Source organism: Chanos chanos, chromosome 4 (assembly GCF_902362185.1).
Source record: "Chanos chanos chromosome 4, fChaCha1.1, whole genome shotgun sequence".
Classification (NCBI taxonomy): domain Eukaryota; kingdom Metazoa; phylum Chordata; class Actinopteri; order Gonorynchiformes; family Chanidae; genus Chanos; species Chanos chanos.
In genome coordinates, this window is record NC_044498.1 from 50,956,126 (window position 1) to 50,970,035 (window position 13,910).

Here is a 13,910-nt window from a genome sequence, read left to right on the forward strand (position 1 = left end):
GGTAAAATTAACCGGTTACCTGTATTATACGAGCTGTGTCAGCCAATTTATAGCGACACGGTGTAAAATAGAACAAGCCAGTTGTATCTCTAAGAGTTTTTTCAATGCGAAAAATCATAACTTGCATCGCTGCTTCTTTATGATTGACATCTATTGCCTTGTCGGGTCTCTTGACAATATTTACTGTCACCAGATTTCACTTTAGGCTTAATAATTACATTTTAACAGCAGCAGAAAATAAATGTGCTCAAAAAATACTATTTTACAGAAGGTACCCTTTAAAAATGTTACATTAAGACAGCGCCATCTAGTGGTACTAAACATGCACCGCTGTTGCAAGATTTGGGTCTCTCTCTCTCTCACACACATCAATAAATATTTCACCTGCCATTCAATCCCTATGTATAATTCATAATCTCTCACATCTGGGGTGAGAGGCATTTTGAAGAGAGAGTGGTTCCAATGCTTTAATGGAGTCAAAAAAAATATATTTATTGAACAATACACAGAACAAACACACAGAACAAGTGATAATTAAAAAAACAATATTAAGACACACATTAAAAAACCTATTTCACGTTTTGGCAGCCTTTTAAATGTCTCGTGGAATATTCCTTAGTCCATTCCATCATATTGGCAAGTTTGGTCTGTTCACTTCCTGTCTGTGTAAGAGCTTATTCCACCTCTGACCTCCACTCCAGCATTTACATCCAACCGAGTCAGTTCCCGGGACAGTCCAAAGCACGTTATAAAAGTCACTTAAAAAGTGGATTACCAAATATATTAACAAATCAATGTCTCTGTTGGTCTGCTGTCAGTCCTCCTGAGAGATGCCTTTTGGTGCAGGGATTAGAGCCTCTTTAATCTGAAAGGCCTCGATGATTTCCTAGTGCAAAGAACAGGAGGAGACAAAGGAAAACGAGATGCTTGTTACTGGCCGTGTGGAAACACGAATGTGAGAAGAGTTAAGTACACAGAGAGTGACGGGGGGGGAGTTGACAGGTTGCATTACCCTCCAGCGAGCAGGGCTGATAGACATCACACACTGCTGACGGTTTGTGACCCCACCTGGTTCCACCTCTCCTTCCTCAACAGGTGCTGCACCACACACACACACACACACACACACACACACAGAACACACACAGAACATTTTTGTGCTTTCCTCCAGGAACCTCATTGAACACAAGCCTTAACAGACTTGTGTTATCAGTTAACAGTTAATAAAGCAACAGAAGGGGCCTTAAGTCACAGCATCACTGACCGTTTCTTTGACAACACAACGAGAAAACGCGGCACACACCACAGGTTCTTACCGATGCAAGGTAGTTTTTCTTTGTCCAGATAAATCCTTGCAAGACCATCCTGTGTGATGACAAACAAAAACAGGACATTAAGTTGTATCGTCCATTCCTTTTCCCCATAAGGCAAAAGGTCAGATGTAAACAGAGATAAAAAAAAAACACATGTTGGATGCACGTTTGCATGCAGCGGGTTTGTTCTCAGATACACGGGGCAGTTTGCTCACCCTAATGAGAAACGAGGTGTGGAAGATGTTCTCTACCGTCCGGGAGAAGGACGTGGGATCAATGACAAACTCATAATAGGATATGGGCGATTCCGCTGTGGAGTCAAGAGACCACTGGAATTAGGGGAAAAAAATTCAGCCAATGCTAATTCCACTGATAATGGATTGAGACCATCCATCTTTTTTTTTTTTTTTTTTGTCTGCAAAAGAGTGAAGCAAAGTTTGCGTTGACAAAGACTGAGAACTAACGGTCATCGGCAAAGTAACCCTGCAGGCATCCCAGAATCCTCTCCACTTCCTTCTCTGTGGCCTCTTGGTGCGATTCCTCCATTTTCTTCAGCTGTGATGTAAATCAACAACAGTAAAAACAGGGTTATGGCCAAAAATAAATAAATACATAAATAGATAAATATTGCTATGGCAACAGGCCGAGAGGCTGAATCCGGTGGGGAGGGGCTCATGTTTTACACGCGTACAGCTTTCACCTGCCACTCTGAGCCACATTTCACCCCTATAAAAAGTCAAACCGGTTTTTAGGGGGAAGGGGAGTTAAGGGTCCAGACCTGGGTGGGCATGATTCTCTTCTCCTCTTTGTTGGGTGCTTTTCTCTGTCTCTCCACACGCTGACGTGGAGGGGGGGGTTCCGCGAGAAATGAACCCAACCTGGTCATATAGAAAAACAAACAAACAAAACAAAACAAAACAAAAAGGCAGGACGCAAGGGTTAATAAATATGTAAGTAAAAATACAGTGTATACATATTTCAAACTGAGAAGCACAACCACATGTGGTGTTGTTGTAGAAAATCACTCTCAGTCCATGTTCCACTGGAGAGTTTTTACTTTAATCTCTGTGGAAGGACGTTTGCCAACTCAATAGCTACTTTGTGTCGATTGGGATCTAAATGAAAAAGCTGGAAATGTTACTGCAGGTGGTTCAACCAGTTAAAAATGAATACTGTCTTGCTGAAACTAACCTGTGATTTATTAGCACACGTGACTGAAATGTTTAAGACCATGTGGGGAAAAAAGGGGGGGAGGGGTTAAAGAAATCGGTGAATGTTTGTGAAGAAAACAGGTGGGTTGTTACAGTTGGCAGTTTGATAGTGGGACAGATCAGGGACATACACTGCAGGGTGGTAAACACCTCGGAGTCCATCGTTTGTTCCTTGCTGGAGAAGAATACAATTTGTATGATGAAAAAAAAAGGAAAAAAAAGAGAAAGTATGCCCTTTTGGGGGAACAGTAGGTTTCTGTACTGAGACCGAGTCAGGGTGCATGTGACAGAGAGGCTGAAATAATATTGCTTCTCTTGGCGCATGTGCACATCTTCACCCAACCTTCACTTCTCCTCATATCTCTCGTGTGTGGGATACTCCCAACACCCCCTCCACTTATCTCTGACCACTGTGAAAAAATGTCCCGGTTTCCTCATCTTACTCAGTAATGAGGTATGTGCAAAAGTTTAGCAGATAAGTGGTTTGTATGATGTTCATTATAATAACACGGCTTCAGGGGAGAGGCATGACAGGGCCTGTGTGTTCTTGAGCCCCACCTTGTTTACTGCGCAGTATAAAACAATATGTAATCCTATTCAGGATGCTTTGTTTTACCTTCTCTGTGCAGAGACGCCATCCAAATGTGCCTTTGTTTTAGTGCTGTAATAATTGCTGTGCTAATTATGTCGCCGTCTTACATGAGTTAATTAACGGGACTTAATCAATGTAATCATTTCTGATTTAATTGCTTATATTAAGATAAACGTTTTAGAGAGAGTGAGAAAATGACAGAGAGGAGAGAGGGAGAGAGAAAGAGAAAGAAAGAGAGAGAGAGAGAGAGAGAGAGAGAGAAACCTGACCTTGACTGTGCTTACTAGGGTACACTGTTGAGAAGAGGTATTTGAGGTTTTTTTGGGGTTTTTTTTTAAAGATGAGCTCTGTGAAATAATGGTGTATTACGAAATGGATAAGGAATGTGAAAGTCGTGACTAATGTGGATCCCATTCTGGAGGAGAGGAGATTTTGAACAAACACTGGTCCTTTGTGAAGGTTGATTCAGACGCTCCCGGGGCCGCCTCAGGTTCATGGTTTCCTGCTATTGATTACATGCAGTGAACGTACACTGCATCAGACTCTGTTGGTTTCTGGTGTTTGTTTTGGTAACAGGTGAACAGTGTGGTGTTGGGACACTGCCGCATCTGACCCTGGCTGAGATTTCTCTCCCACATTGTCTAGTCTACACTCAATGAGTAAAGATGAACATAATTTGCACTGGCCTATTAGGGCAAAGCAGTGATTCACTCAAACTAAAAAGATCAACAGCAGCCAACGCAGCATGGCAAAAAAAAAATATATATATATAGACAAAGCAATAAATTACTGAAAATACCAATCCTTATCAATTCTTTCCAATCAGTGTTTCCCAATCTGTATTTTGTACATTAAAGGTTAACAACCCAGTCTGTAACAACCGCGTGTAATTACAACTCAGAGGCAAAAGCGATGTCATTCTGGCTCTAAAATGACCAGACCTGTGTATTTCCGTTCCAGACTTTCCTAAGAAGAGACTGAGAAGACACTCACATGTAGTGGAACGAGGGGGCGGTTTTGAAACAGAACTCGGCCTTCTTGGCTAGCCTGTGCCAGGCGTCCTGAGGCAAGTAACCCCGAGAGTGTCCTTCCTCACCATCCTCTTCCTCTTCCTCCAACCGGTTCAGACCCATGAAGGACAGCTGAGTGGCATAACAGGGAAATGGCAAACACACACAATAAAACAGGCGTTTGGGGAAAAAAGAAAAAAAACATTATGAACCAGTGATGCGTACTGAGGTTGTATTTTCTAATCGAGAGGACACAAGGACTTGGGTCAACCCAGGGGATCTAAAACCTGTGAAATTTGTCATTTCGTGTTTGTCGTCGACGGCGATGACTCACCAGATTTTCAGCGAAGGCGGTGGGGTCAAAGGCGGAGCCCTCGGCGTGCAGCTGACTGGCCTTCTCCTTCCCCAGGTCTGTCGCCAGCACCAGCAGCTGAGCATCCAACGCTGCCTCTCGCGCCTGCCGCACTGACAGACAACACACACACACACACACAGAGTCACAAACTCTACAAACCACTGACAGACAACACACACACACACACAGAGTCACAAACTCAACAAACCACTGACAGACAACACACACACAGAGTCACAAACTCAACAAACCACTGACAGACAACACACAGTCATAAACACAACAAATGATTCAGAGACAACACACAGACACAAACACACAGAGTCACAAACACAATAAACCACTGACAGACAACACACAGTCATAAACACAACAAATGATTCAGAGACAACACACAGACACAAACACACAGAGTCACAAACACAATAAACCACTGACAGACAACACACAGTCATAAAACACAACAAATGATTCAGAGACAACACACACACACAAACACACAGAGTCACAAACACAACAAACCACTGAGAGACACACACATAGCATGTGCGCACACACACACACACACAGAGTTACAAAACACGACTGAAATGACTGAAATACAACACACACACAGTCTCAACGCATCAAACAACTGACAGACAACACACACAAGTCTCGAAACACAACGAATAGCTGAGAGATAACACACACAAGTCTTGAAACACAACGAATAACTGAGAGACAACACACACAAGTCTCAAAACACAACAAATAACTGAGAGACAACACACACAGTCAGTCAAAATGCAACAATCAACTGACTGATAACACACACAGTCAAACAGTCAAAATGCAATGATCAACTGACAGATAACACACACAGTCAGTCAAAATGCAACAGTCAACTGACTGATAACACACACAGTCAGTCAAAATGCAACGATCAACTGACAGACAACACACACAGTCAAACAGTCAAAATGCAATGATCAGCTGACAGATAACACACACAGTCAAACAGTCAAAATGCAATGATCAACTGACAGACAACACACACCGTCAAACAGTCAAAATGCAACGATCAACTGACAGATAACACACACAGTCACAAAACACAACAAACCACTGAGAATCAACACACACACACACACAGTAACAGCCCGACAAACAACTGACAGACAACACACAGTCACAAAACACAACAAACAACTCAGAGCCAATACACACTGTCACAATGCATCAAACAACTAAAGGCCAACACACACACAGCCGCAAAACACATTAAACTACTGGACGAAAACGTTTTCAAAACCACATACAAAACAAAACATGTCAGTTAAATAAAACAAAACCAACTAAGGGGTCATGGTAATTAAAAAAAAGAAGATTTTTTTTATAAAATATGGATTTATTTGTATTTACCATTGGCAAAAAGTTTGTTGGCTTCCTCCAAAACATCAGTGAGTTTATTGTTGGCTGGACTAAGCATGTCTTCCCGGTTTTCTGTGAATATATAGACCGAGTGAATTATTCAAATGCTTGTTTAAAAACTCGAGCTGTAACGAGGGAAAACGTATATTTGACCATTTCAGGAACTAGAACTCACGCTGGACAGAATTAATAAGGTCACGGTATTTGCTCCTGATCTCTCGCCTGCGTGCTGGATCGTCATCTTCATCCTGTATCCCCGAGGGTCCGCCACCAACGTCATCCTCATCTGCTGTGTCCACCGTCCGCTCCGGCCTGCTCCGTCCGCCAATTCCGTTATGCTGCCCCGTAGACTCTTCCTGCCCTCCCTTACTCGTCCTCCTCCTGGCCTCAGACATCTCTCTCACGCTGACCTGGTTCTGATTAATTCTGATTAATTTCTCAGTCTCCTATGCCCACTGGAAGATATGTCTGCCCCGGCAGGTTCTGTGTCAGAGAAGAAGTGGGGATGTCAAGGTTGACTCCGGAATGTAAACACGACATGCACAACCTCTTCAGCACACGTCTGTAATCTGACACGCATCGCGATCATCAATTATGAATTATCTACAACGTTCTTTTTAAAACAATGACTTGCATACGTTACGATGTGACAGCCGCAGTCCTGTACAGCTAGACGAGAAGGCTAGGATGAAGCTGCCAGTCATCTCAGTTATTTTTGTAACCAACTGTCTAACTATTTGGCTACAAAACCGAAAGTAAACGCTCACTGATCACTGGTTACGGTCACACCCGGCGGGAAAAGGGGGAGTGAATGAATAGCGCTTTCCTCTCCCTCGACACCCAAGGCTGAAGCGCCCCTGAGCAAGGCACTTAACCCCCAATTGCTCCCCGAGTGCGGTACTGCGACAGCCCACTGCTCTTCCTCCTGCTCCCGGTGTATGTGTGCTCATTGCTCCTAATGTGTGTGTGTGTAAATATGGGTCAAATGCAGAGGTAGAATTTCACTGCTCACTGTTCCTAGTGTGTGCGTGACCAATAAAGAACATAACTAACTTAATTAACAAATTTGGGCAGACCGCTCTTGTCAAAATAAGTTATCTTTGTACACTGGTAACGGACCGTCATCAAGTCAGCGTGGTTCGTACTTAACATGTCAAAAGAACACTATTGTGGTTATTTTACAAGCAAAACGGTACATGAATTTGTTAGTGATAACTTACTCTGTTGTACGCATTGCAACTATAACATGTAAATAAGTATGCTACAGTTAGCAAGCCAGCTAGCAAAGACTCTCAGTATATATCCAACTTCTGTGAAGTAACATACATTGAAATTTCAAGATCGTCTTTAACCGCACATTTTCCACATCTCAATCACATAGTGTCAACATTTACTACGTAAATTAAAATACCGAATGGTAGGAGAAAAAAAACAGAGATCTGTACCTGTCAGAGCCTTTTCTTGTTACTTCCTCCTCTATGTCACGCAATGGCGCGCACCTTTCCAAAGCATTTCTTCTTCGACCCGGTGTGGACCGAAGCGGTCGTTCAACTGTGACAATGTTGCCACCTACCGATTGTTTGAAAAAGAAATCGCAGATTTGATTTAATGTATTTGTAGGAGCGACATCAATTACTGACTGTCCAAAGGGTCAGCATGAGTGGAGCAATTGACGACCAATGTTTTTAAACATTGTCTTCGAAAGTTAATTCTTTTTTCCGATACACTTTCCAGCAATCTGCTCCGTCAACTGTAAACCATGTGGATGTAAGGCGTTGTTTGATGAAAAAATGTTGGACTTTATTTTAGAAAACAGTTTATGAGGCATTCGGCATGGAATTAGTTTAGAATGAAGGAGTTTGGACGGAACACGGATTCACACAGACATGGACAGTTTGCTGTTTCCAAGAAACTAGACTGTTATTGGATTGTAGCCGCCCCTGTTAAGAACTCCTCCCAGTGTGAGTAAAAAAAGTCTTCAGTTTCCGGAAATTAACAAACTCGTGATGTCAGGAGGTGAGCGAGGGGGCGAGTCATCCGAAACCTAGGAAACTAACTTATTTTAACAACTCTTTGTCATTTAGAAAGTTAATCTAGTGATCATGACCTTATCAGAACTGACGAGGATCGGTCAGTGGATTGATCAAGAATGGGCTGTCAGTGCTGTACCAAGATAAAGGAGTGTGGCGTTCAGATTTGCATCGTTTGCTAACTGCTGTGTTTGTGTCGTGCTTCCGAGTTAGCATCTGTCCCTGTCAGCTAACATGACGCGACTTGTTCTGGAACAGGTTACGGATTTTGGTGATTTTACGAAAGGTAAAGATTTAAACGATTTTCTGAAACAGTCTTATTCTAACAATTCCTTTAAAAACTGTTTATCTGACGTTCGCGTCAGCCCAGATGGACGTCACATACATGTCATCCTTCGCAGACCCAAGAGCGGTCTCATGACATTTGACAAATATCAAAGACCGCATTTAATGCAATGTCAGAAGCATTTAGATTTAGCATTCACGAAGAATGCGCCAATCGTGGATCTTATATATCTCGAGCACAGTAAAGGAGACGACGGTGTTGCTCTGCTCGCTTTAATATTTGAGAATGGCAAAGTGGAGTTCTGGAGATTCTGGGAACGCAAATCCGGATGGCATTTACAACAGACTGTGGACTTGTGCAACAGTCCCCGAGCCAAAGTGGTGTCGGTATGCGTCAGTCAAAATTTTATTATCTGGTGTGAGGAGAGACCCCCGTCAGAAGGTTCCTCAGCTCTTAACGTCACCTGCAACAGCTTTAGGTACTGCGTATGCAAAAGAGGTTTCAGCGTGGACGAAGGAGCCGTTAGTTTCGGGAGTGTCAAAATTGCACTACACAACAATCCTTGTTGCACGGTTATCAGTTCTGGAGACAGTGTTTACCTGCTGCCAGACAAGAAGGAAAAAACATCCACGTGCATCTCTAAATGCTTTTTAAAGTGGTCCCCACAGCATGACTCATTTGAAGTGAGCAGTGCGTGCGGTGGAACTCTCCTTCGGAAAAACTCGACAAATAAAGAAACTGATTTCAAGAGACTGGTCACTGATTGCATTGGAATTCTGTCAATCATCAACCCTCCAGACATCTGTGGTGTTTCTCCCACCGGATGTGGGGGTCTCTTGCTTCTGCTCAGCACCGGCTGGGTTTGCATGATGCAGAGAGACGGTGTTCTCAGGCAGATATACAAACTGCCCGATAATTGTGTTCTTGGCTGCGGAACTCAGAACAGTTTGAACCTTTACAGCGACATCCTGGCCCTTGCAGTTGGGCGGACCCTTTACTTGATTGACACTAAATGTGGCAGAGAGTTGGAGAAAATCACACTGAGGAAAGAGGGCCTCCTCTTTGTAAACAGTATAGAACATCACTCCCCTCAAATGCTGTCGGAAGCAGGACTGTTTGTTGTCATGCATAGGGAGTCTGATCTTAAACTCAAGCCATCATCATCGTCATCATCATCATCATCATCTTCATCAATTCATTCAGAGACCATAATAAATTCAGGTACAGTCCTGGTAGAGGCCGTCTTTGAGGAGGCTTGCAAGTACTACCAGCAGAGGAGTCTTAGCTCCACACAGCTCACTGTTGAGAAACTTAAGAAGGGGGGTATGTTTCAGGCCCCCATCTCTCTGGCTGCTATCCTCAGGGACTACCTCAGCAGCCAGAAGCCCGGTGACGCAGGAAAGGGGTTGACGGGTCATGAGAAGTTACTGAACTCTCTTGACACCGAGCTCAAAAGTCTCGTCGCGCTGGAGAACTTCAAAACGTCCATCGTGAAAGCCTCCGAGAAGGAACTGGACGGCCACTGTGAAAACCTAGTGCAGCAGGAGATCAGCAGGCTGCTAAGCTCAGAGATAGACCGGGACAGCCTTCTGTACCTCAACAGCATCTTCCAGACGTTCCCATCCGAGTCGTGGCGTGCCCTGCAGGCGGTCCTTCAGCTCCGCTGTAACGGGGAGGGCTCGCTGTCCGCCAAGGCCCCCGCGGAGTTGTGGAAGACCATCCTCAGCCCGGTCCAAACTCCCGGAAACTTCACCCACTACAACGGGCAGCAGAGTCACCCGCCCGCCAACGTGATCATGCCAGCCTTCGAACTCCTCTGCCACTCCGTCTTCAAGTTCCAGCCCGGCTGGTTGCCTCGGTTTCTGGAGCTGGCTCAGGAGCAGGCCGGCTCATCTTCCTCGGCCTCCTGGAGCTACGGGGTGAAGGAGAGCCCGGAGACTCCGCCCCTGTACAAACGGGCGCTCACGGTGCTTCCTACCAAGGGGGCCTGCCAGGACCTGGAGGTGGAGCTGCTTCTCTGCAGCCGTCGGCCGAACGCGGTGATGCAGGCCCTGCGCATCCTCATAGGAAAGGGGCAGTGGGAACGGGTCACCCAGGTGGCAGAGCGGTTCTCCCGCCAGAGCCCCCTCCTGAATAAGGAGATCTTCACCACCCTGCTGTCCGAGGTGTGCCAGCACCGGGACCTGGATCCTTATCTGGACCTTCTGTGGGCCCTTTGTCCCGAAGACCTGACCGTCACCAGCATACTGAACATCATGTTGAAGAACCTGCAGGATTGCGGTTCCACTCAGACCTCTAGGCCGTTTCAGGACCAGGGGGGCCAGGTCACGATTGGGCTTTTAAAGCCACTCCTGAATAAAGTTCTCCAGAGGGAGACCAAGTCCAGCCACAGGTATGCAGACATCCTCCAGTCGCCCACCTTCCCTCCACCCACCCCGCCACGCCAGACCAGAGGACTGGTCAGGGCCTCCACCGAGCCCGCCATCAACCAGCATGTCTCCAGACAGAGAACTCCCTCTGGAGCCCAGGTGGCGTCACAGTCAAACGCTGTCTGAACCCCCCCCCCCCCAACTCACAAATCATCTCTCTACTCTTGCTAACTGGGTCGCAGAGAGACAACCTGCTGCCTTAGACCTCTGCACTGTGCATTTTCCCAGTGCTAATAATGGAGGACCTGAGGACACACACACACACAAACACACATCTTTGACATGATGTGCAAAAAGTTTTGGCTTGGAGTGAAATGCTCAGATTTAAAATTGAATTATATTTGAAGAAAATCCAGAGTGTATTGAGGAGCTTTTAACTATATTTGACATGTATAGTCTTAATATGTGTAATTTGGTTTAATGCATCCCCGCTGTATGTGTTTTTTGTTTTGTTTCGTTTGTTTTTTTTTAAATTTCAAAGTGTGAACAGTTTATTGCTTGTATCAGAACCTAGACAATTCATATTTGGTTAAACTATGAAAACATATCATGAAAAGGAAAACTGTTTGGACAGGGTGGCGTGGGTCACACGGCGTCTCGTTTTCTTAGAAGCGTGAGCGTTTCCTCTGAATGTATGTCACGTCACGTCACGTGACTCGCTGCCGCGCGGGACGTGAGGAAGCCTTCGACTCTAATTGTATTCTGGCCCCCATGGACCGTTGCCTTACAGAGAGGTTGAAACGTTGAAATGGATAGAAAGGTATTCCTAGAAATGTTTAAGTCAGCTAAATACTTGACATTTACAACATGCCCAAGCATCCCTTCATATATAAATAATTGTCTATCTATTCATATATGAGTGTGTGTATATATTTACAATATATTGTGCGCTGTAAATATAATTTTTAAGAATACAATATTGTGTGCATTGATGCTGTGCGCAGCAGAGAAATCCAACTCATTACTCATCAGACATTACAGAGTAAAAATCAATCAGAGATCTCTGTAATATGATGTGTGTTACTGTCTCGTGTGTTACCTGTCAGCTGGAACAGGTAAATGTGAATGTTTAGGAAGTTTTCTCAGCTTCAGCGGTACATTTTAAGCTTTTTTTTTTTTACACAAAAAAAAAAACTAACAAAAAACGCTGGGCACGTTTCCGGGAACCTACGGTGGTTCTTTTGTGTCCTTATCTAAAACTGGCATGTTTCTGGCAATAAGACCCATTACCAGGGTTATGGACTCAATTAAAGTCCTTTTTGTGTCCATGTATAGTAGTTCCACTGGACACATCTGACCTTTTCTCAAAGACACAGCTCACTGTTTGCATGACCTTTTGAGAGATTTGTCATTCATAGAACACAGTCCTGTCCTCACACTACTGTGTGTAACATTTTTGCTTCAATTTGAGGTCACAATCTCTAACCAATTTTATTTTTAAAATGCTCATGTCTTTATGTGAATGACTCTTTGTTGTCCTTTGCCTTTGAGTGTTTCCCTTTTACTAAAAAGTTTGATTTGTAGGTTGGGTTTTGTTTTTTTTTTTTTGGCGTGTTGGGAATCCTCTCTCAGACTAAACAGCCCCTTCTGCAGTCACCCCTGCTGACTGTAAAGTGAATGAATATTTCATGAGTGTCGGATTGGAAATGGAGCCTTGTTATCGTGCTGTAGACACAGCTTTGGCCCCAGACTGTCCTGCGCGTTCACTCCACCCACTGCATTCCTGCCAGGCCGGCCGCGGCGGTCTCGGCCCTGGTCTAAATTCAATTTCGCTAAATCCTATTACGCGGACAAGGGCAGCGTCCACCTCCGAAACGGAGCCCACAGCCGCTGCCTGCGCTGCCTGACATTGGACCAGCGCAACTGATTTGATTTCCAGGACTTGGGGGGGGGGGGGGGGGGGGGGAACCTCTCGATCACGCTTCTGTCCTCCCCAACCCACTGTAAACCTGTATCAACGCAGAGAATGGCTTAGTATCTACGAATAATTTAATGTCTTGAATTTATGTCGGGTGAAATTTTAGCAAATGGAACAATTCTGCTGAAGTGCACTTAAACTGAAACTTATTACACGTTTGTGTATGTTTTTTTATTTTAATTTTTTTTTTTTTTTTCGTTTGGGGAGGTTGTGGTGATTTCAGATTTTCTGTGCAGTATGGAGGTATGTGTCCATGCTGTCTGAGTCTCTGATCTGAATTGACATTTAACGCTCGTGTTTTCAGATCAGCGGTTCACCATTGTCTGGTTACGGCAGATATTCACGATCAGAGGGAATATCTTTGCAGGTTTGCTGTGTGTCTTGGCTTAATCTTGAAGTGAAGGCAAATAAAAGCGTCAGTCGACCTAAACGAACAAAGCCTTGTTGTTCTGTAGCACTGAATTGTCCAATATTACGCCTAGTTCTGTAGGAATGTCAGAAAGTCCTTGCTTTATCCAGCATAGACACCTCGAATCCTCTTTTTGAATTTCTCAGGTGACCCAACTGTGAAAAGCCACCTGTCTTCGTTTCTGTGTCAGCATGGAGCAGGAGAATTGAATTATGGCATTTCCACTTAAACCACGCCATGTCACAGAATTTAAAAAAAAAAAAAAAAAAAGGTGGGGGTGGGGTGGGGTGGGGGGGTGTTGGTAGGCACAGAACTACACCGTTTCAGCAACATGTCACAATCTGAGAACTCTAAACGTCCTCATCCTTTTCTGTTCTGGATAGCAAATTCTAGACATTTTTGAAATGTTGACTTTATACGTAGGGAATTTTGGTGCCGTTTGTCCTAATTCTAGCTCTAGTAGTTTTGTAAAAGCCTGGCGTGTGAGTAGCACTGGAATCCACAGATCCAGATACTGAGTATTACCCTAATTATTATGAAACAATAATCCAACGTACCTGTCTGTAGCCTTTCTAGTAACTGCTACACTAGGAAAGATAGGCAGATAGGCCTAAATATAAAGATGTCTAGAACACGTGTGTGGTAGAGAGATGATGAAGGAGCTTCGTTGTTTCTCTCTCTCTCTCTCTCTCTCCCTCTCTCTCTTCTCTCCCTCCCCTCTCTCTCTCTCTCCCCCTCTCTCTCTCTCTCTCTCTCTCCCCCTCTCTCCCTCTGAGTTATGAGAGGAATGTGAGCCCAGGGCACTGATTTTCAGGTTCCTGAGATGGCTACAATGCTTTGAGCCCTGTGTCACACGTTTGGGGGGGGGGGGTGTTGGGGTAAATCCAGAGAGGGGCGGTCGGGGGTGGGGTTTTTTTTTTGCACCCAACAGACAGGTTCAGCAT

The 13,910-nt window shown here is 44.5% G+C and overlaps 2 protein-coding genes across 2 annotated transcripts; one reads left to right on the forward strand and one right to left on the reverse strand.

Annotated features, from left to right (window-relative positions):
• Window positions 1-805: 805 nt before the first annotated feature.
• nsmce4a (NSE4A component of SMC5/6 complex) lies at window positions 806-7,381 on the reverse strand. The gene is made up of 11 exons (XM_030773015.1): window positions 7,340-7,381; window positions 6,070-6,377; window positions 5,886-5,966; window positions 4,461-4,591; window positions 4,110-4,258; window positions 2,092-2,191; window positions 1,778-1,868; window positions 1,529-1,623; window positions 1,317-1,365; window positions 1,013-1,098; window positions 806-886 (listed from the first exon to the last, which is right to left on the reverse strand). The coding sequence occupies exons 2-11, from the start codon at window positions 6,287-6,289 to the stop codon at window positions 815-817; spliced, it is 1,074 nt and encodes a 357-aa protein (XP_030628875.1). The 5' UTR covers window positions 6,290-6,377; window positions 7,340-7,381; the 3' UTR covers window positions 806-814.
• A 777-nt stretch (window positions 7,382-8,158) lies between these two features.
• On the forward strand, window positions 8,159-10,871 carry hps6 (HPS6 biogenesis of lysosomal organelles complex 2 subunit 3). The gene has a single exon (XM_030773005.1). The coding sequence runs from the start codon at window positions 8,159-8,161 to the stop codon at window positions 10,763-10,765; it is 2,607 nt and encodes an 868-aa protein (XP_030628865.1). The 3' UTR covers window positions 10,766-10,871.
• The last annotated feature ends 3,039 nt before the right edge of the window (window positions 10,872-13,910 follow it).